The 6,318-nt window shown below is 40.7% G+C and overlaps 1 protein-coding gene across 1 annotated transcript; it reads left to right on the top strand.

Moving 5' to 3' along the window:
- The first annotated feature begins 359 nt into the window (after nt 1-359).
- On the top strand, nt 360-1,304 carry LOC101648445 (olfactory receptor 52K2-like). Its single transcript, XM_004717491.1, has one exon. The coding sequence runs from the start codon at nt 360-362 to the stop codon at nt 1,302-1,304; it is 945 nt and encodes a 314-aa protein (XP_004717548.1).
- The last annotated feature ends 5,014 nt before the right edge of the window (nt 1,305-6,318 follow it).

Below are 6,318 nucleotides of genomic sequence, written 5' to 3'. Positions count from 1 at the left end.
GAAATAATAATTTTAGGAAATGAAGTACAAATATGTTTATAAAAGAAAATGTTCTATGATCGATGGATAGGTGAATGGTATGATTCCTATGATATGATATGATGTTTGCATTATGCATTATCTTTCTGTAAAATTTACATTTTCATGCAGTAATTCATACATTGCTGCTGGTTTTACTTATCCAATCTTTTCATACACACTACAGATTAAAAATTTGGATTGTTTCTCACAACAGAAAAGTAAAGATCCAACTGAACATGATTTTCATGTTTTGCAGGATCTGGATGTGATCACATTGTCATAACAAATTTACCTTCAAAGCCTCAGCAGTGCCGTCAGGAAGCTAAAGAAAGCAAAATATGCCACCCGTGAACATGTCCCGTCCCTCTTCTATGAGTTTTTTGCTACTGGGCATCCCAGGACTAGAGCACCTTCATGTCTGGATTGGGATTCCCTTCTGTTCCATGTATGTGGTGGCTGTGGTAGGAAATGTGACCATTCTGGCTGTAGTGAGGGCAGAGCGCAGCCTCCATGAACCCATGTTTCTTTTTCTGTGCATGTTGTCTATTACGGACCTGGTCCTCTCGACATCGACCTTACCCCGTATGCTTTGTCTCTTCTGGTTCGGAGCCCGTGATATTGCCTTTGATGCTTGCCTGACCCAGATGTTCTTTATCCACAGCTTTACTGCTATGGAATCGGGCTTCTTCCTGGCCATGGCCATTGACCGTTATGTGGCCATCTGTGATCCGTTGCACCATACTACCATTCTCACCCATTCTCGCATCATTGTAATAGGTATAATTGTGGTGATTCGTGGTGTAGCTTTCTTTACCCCACACCCTATTTTGCTCAAGCAACTACCCTACTGTAGATCACGAATCATTGCCCACACCTACTGTGAGTTCATGGCTGTGGCAAAGCTAGCATGTATGGACACAGGATCAACCAATCGTTATAGCCTCAGTGTGGCTTCCATAATTGGGTCATGTGATGCCATTCTCATTGCTGTATCCTATGCCTTCATCCTTCGCTCTGTATTCCGCTTGCCATCCAGAGAAGCCAGCTTTAAGGCTTTGGGCACATGTGGCTCTCATGTCTGTGTCATTCTAGTTTTCTATTCCACAGCTGGTTTCTCCATCTTCACTCACCGGTTTGGGAAAAATGTGCCTGCACACATTCATATTTTTATTGCAAATATGTACCTTTTGGTGCCCCCTTTCCTTAACCCCATTGTGTATGGAGTACGGACCAAGAAAATACGGGAAAATGTTTTTAGGGCTCTACAGTTTAAAGTAGCCTGATTTTAGTTGAATGAATATAAGAAATGGTTCAAGAACAATTCTGAATAAAAAGATGATGTAGGAGAAATAAATAATTGTTCTTAGTTCCTCAAAAATTGATATTAGCACCTGAAAGTGCTGTTAATGACCAAATTCATGTAATTTCTATATTTCCAAATGAATCTCTTCAGATATTTTATTTAGTGAATATTGGAACAGACATTGTTAATCTCTGCCTTGCTAAGTGTGTTTCAGAGGATAATTACAAATAATGTGTGCAAATAAGGGAAGAATGAGATTCTAATATAGTAGAAAACATGTAGGGTTCCCAAGAGAATGGTATGCTTGATGATATAGAATATGCAGTAGAAATAATTTTATCAGGTTATGTAATTGAGATTCTATTTCTCAAATGAAAACAAATTGAAGTCCTTTTATTTATCCAGATAATTATTTTCACCTTTGTTTGGGAATATTATCTAAATCCCTGGACTTTCTCTTTCTGACAACCATCCCAAAATGAAGATGTTCATATTTACACTCAAAAATGCCCTCAGTCCTTGCTTATTGATCCTAAGAACTCATGGCCAGAAGTCGTACATTAAAACAAACATTTCTACATTCACCAATTACCACGTCCATAACAACTATGGAGAGCGTAAAGTGTCCTATGTTGGAGAACTTAGCATAAATGGCCTGACCCCTTTAATAAAAGTAACTCAGGATCAATCAACAATTTTGAGGGGTATAGTAATGAGTTTATTTGAACATGGTAGGTTAAAAATTCATGAAAGATATTAAATTGTGTGCCCAATTGGACTTAGGACTCAGCTAAAGTACATATTAATATGGCATCAACATTTATGGAATAAGTAGTAGTGAAATCATGCAGGAAGCATCATTTGATTTTCTTCCTCCAGTACTTTCTAAAATAGATCACATGTCTCATTAACCCTTAGATAATTTATTTTTCTTCACTGCCTCCTTCCACTTTCACATTCCATTTTTTTTCTTGTTTTAACTTCTTTCCATTTGTTTTATGTACTTATTCTTATCACCTCTTCTGTCTACAAAATTATAAGTTTCATCGATAACAAATATTCTTTAATGGGAAGATTTGTGTTCTGCTGTATTAATAAGACAGTGTCTTTCCAAAGCATGTTTCTGGGTAGTTCTATAACTTAATGCCTTTGGAGTAAACTGCCAAGGTAAGAAATGTGAGACTATCCTTAGTCTTATGGCTACTTAATTTCAGATATGTTTAAAAAAAGAAAAAGAAAGCCTACTTCATGTGATTGTGTAAGAATTGGCCTCAATAAATGATGCCTGTCTTAAAAATAAAAGGCTATATAATTTTAATCATTTTATTGGGGGCTCATACAACTCTTATCACAATCCATACATACAATTGATGTATATCAATTGTGTCAAGCACATTTGTACATTTGTTGCCCTCATCTTCTCAAAAGATTTGCTCTCCACTTAAGCCCTTGGTATCAACTCCTCATTCTCCCACTTTCCTCCCTGCCCCCCCTCCCTTATGAACCATTGATAATTTCGAAATTATTATTATTTTGCCCTGTCTTACACTGTCCAACATCTCCCTTCACCCACTTTTCTGTTGTCCGTCCCCCAGAGAGGAGGTTATATGTAGATCCTTATAATTGGTTCCCCCTTTCTACCTCACTTTCCCTCTATCCTCCAGTATTGCCTCTCTCACCACTGGTCCTGCAGGGATCATCTCTCCTGGATTCCCTGTGTTTCCAGTTCCTATCTATCTGTATCTTTGTACATCCTCTGGTTTGGCCGGATTTGTAAGGTAGAATTGGGATCATGATAGTGGGGGGGGGGGGGGCGATAGGGGAAAGCATTTAAGAATTAGAGAAAAGTTGTGTGTTTCATTGTTGCCAGACTGCACCCTGACTGGCTCGTCTCCTCCCCGCGATCCTTCGGTAAGGGCATGTCCCATTACCTACAGATGCGCTTTGGGTGTCAACTCTGCACTCCCCCTCATTTATAATTGTGGTAGTCACCCAATCTGGTGTCAATTTAAGGATTAAGAGTTTAGGGGTGGAGTCTAGACTGTCAATCTGGAGATAGCCAATGTGACTTCTGTGTGGGCATGGTCTTCTCCTGAGAATACTGGGAGATCTGGTACTTCCTCCTTGGAGGGGAAAAATAACTCTCTCTCTTTGCTACTCCTTGAGAGATATTAGAGAAGACAAGACACATGGAAGCAACCAGACCTTGAAAGCCGGAGAAACCACAGAGAGACCCCTGCCAGCACTGAGATGCTTACAACGCCACTGGACTCAAAGACTTTCTACCCACCAGCTTGTGATCGTCTTGCATTTGGCTTCATTGAATGTGTTTTGTGAGTCTGAAGATAACTTTATAGATTGATATCAGACATATGGTCTACTATCAGACATATGGCCTTAGACTGGACTGGGTTGGGATGTTTCTCAATGTTCTATTGCTCTTGTATATATAAATCTCTTTCTTATACACATGTGCATGTCTATGAATTTGTTTCTCTAGTCTATCCAGACTAAAACAACAATGATATGAATTTTTTGTTCTTTGATGCCTGATTCCAGCACCCTTCTACACCTCGTGGTCACACAGGCTGGTGTGCTTCTTCCATGTGTGCTTTGTTGCTTCTGAGCTAGATGATTGCTTGTATACCTGGAAGCTTTTAAGACACCAGATGCTATATCTTTTGATAGTGGACACCATCAGCTTTCTTCATCACATTTGCTTATGCACACATTTGTCATCTGCGATCATGTTGGGAAGGTGTACATCATGGAATGCCAATTTAATAGAACAAAGTGTTCTTGGGTTGAGTACGTACTTGAGTGGAGGCCCAATGTCCATCAGCTGCCTTAATACTAAACCTGTAAATATATGCACGTAGATCTATCTCCCCATCATCCTACATAAATAAATTGACATATGTACATGCCTGTATTTAGACCTCTATAAATGCCCTTTGCATCCTAGTTCTTTCCTCTATTTATTTTTACAATCCTCTTGTCCCACTGTCATGCTCAGCCTTCATTTGGGTTTCAGTAATTTCTCTCCATTACATTGCCCTTGCTGAATCCATACCAGGCTTCTCACACCCTCCTTGCCACTAATTTTGAATCACTGGTTGCTCCCTTGTCCCTGGGTTTGTCAATACCACCTCCTTTCCCCCCACCTCCCCCTCTCCCATGTCACCCCAGAACCATCGGTCGTGTTGTAGTCTCCTCCAGACTGTTCATCCAGCCTATCTTATATAGATAGACCTGCAGAGATAATAATATGCACACAGAAAACACAAAGCATAGCAAGACTAAGTGACAAAAGAGAACACAACGATTACAACAAAGAAAACCAATGACCATAAATAAATAAATATGTATAAAGTTTTTAAAAATTAAAAAAAAGAAAAACCTGTAAATAGATCAAGGTCTGTTTTTTGACCTCTAGGAGTGTCCTCCCGTAGAGTTCAGTGGGGTGTCACGCTGTGGGCCCAAAGTCTATCCTTTGCACTCCCTTGGGAGATCCCTGCTCTGCTCTCTCCGCTGTTGTTGCCACACACCCTTAGTGTTTTGCCTTGGTGTGATGGGGTCAGACCAGGCCAATCCTGACACTGAGTCAATAGTATTGCCCCCGTAGGGCCATGGTTCAGCAAGGGATATTGTGTCTCATAGTGGGATGAGCCATATGGTCTTCTCTGTACATTGGCTGCTCTGAGCGGGGACATCATCCTCTAGGCTTGGTGGGCCCATACTGTGCTCTACTGTCTCTTCCTCCCCACTCATTTGCTCCTGTGTGCTCTCATCAGACATGTCACTCTCTCAGAGATGCAGCTTCAGTGCTGTCCTCTAAAGTAAAATCTTCTGGGGGGAGGAGCAGTTGTCCACCTCGCTGGGATTGGGGCCAGGTCCCCAGACCCCTCCATTGGCTCCCCTCTCCATGCTGGGATGCTGCATTCACATCCTGGAACACCGGATTTAAGTCTGGTTCCTCTTTCCCTGTGGAGATATAAACAATACCCTGCACTTGGGTAGGTTAGTGCCCTATTCCCCCACTACACATTCCTATCCTCACACACACACCCTTTTTTCCCTTTCTCCCAACCCCCCGCCTTCCTTTTTAGTTGGCTACCATAAGTACCACTAGGTTTGGTCTGGCCCCTGGACTTCACCCCAGGAATGTTTGTATACAGTAGCTTTTTCCCTGTGCCCCTTTTGCACTTCTTTTCTTTCTTTCTTTCTTTCTTTCTTTCTTTCTTTCTTTCTTTCTTTCTTTCTTTCTTTCTTTCTTTCTTTCTTTCTTTCTTTCTTTCATAAAATTACCTCAATGGACTCGTGTTGCACTTGTCCTTTTGCACTTGGCTTAGTTCACTTATCATAATTTCTTCAAGTTCATCCCATGCAGCAATGTGCTTCATGCATTCATCACTGCTTTTCAGCGATGCATAGCACTCCATTGTATGTATGTACCAGTTTTTTAATCCATTGTCTGTTGATGGAAATTCGGGTTGTTTCTATCTCCTTGCAATTGTGAACTGTGCCGTGATGAACATTGGAGTACATATGCCTGGCTGTGGTTTGTTTCTTGCCTTTTCTAAGTATATGCCAAGTAGGGGGGTTGCTACGTCATATTGCAGCTAAATTTCCATCTGTTTTAGAAATCGCCAAATCAATTTCCATAGTGGCTGTACATACCTACAGGTCCACCAGCAGTGGAGCAGAGTTCCTATCTCACCATAGCCCCTCCAACACTTGTTGCTTTCTGATTTTTTGATTTGGGCTATTTTTTAGGATGTTAGGTGGTATCTCATAGTTGTTTTAACTTACATTTCTTTTATGGCTAAAGATCGGGAACATTTTCTCATATGTTTATTGGCCATTCAGATTTCAGACTCTGTGAAACTTCTGTTCAGGTCCTTTGCCCATCTCTTCAGTGGACAGTTAGTTTTTCTCTTATTGTAAGCTTGCAAAGTATTGTAGATTTTAGTAATAAGGCCTTTGTCTGATGT

Source organism: Echinops telfairi, unplaced genomic scaffold (assembly GCF_000313985.2).
Source record: "Echinops telfairi isolate 266 unplaced genomic scaffold, ASM31398v2 ScPeMD7_41;HRSCAF=154, whole genome shotgun sequence".
Taxonomy (NCBI): domain Eukaryota; kingdom Metazoa; phylum Chordata; class Mammalia; order Afrosoricida; family Tenrecidae; genus Echinops; species Echinops telfairi.
Note: the sequence above shows the minus strand (reverse complement) of the source record. Positions and strands in the feature narration are given on the sequence as shown.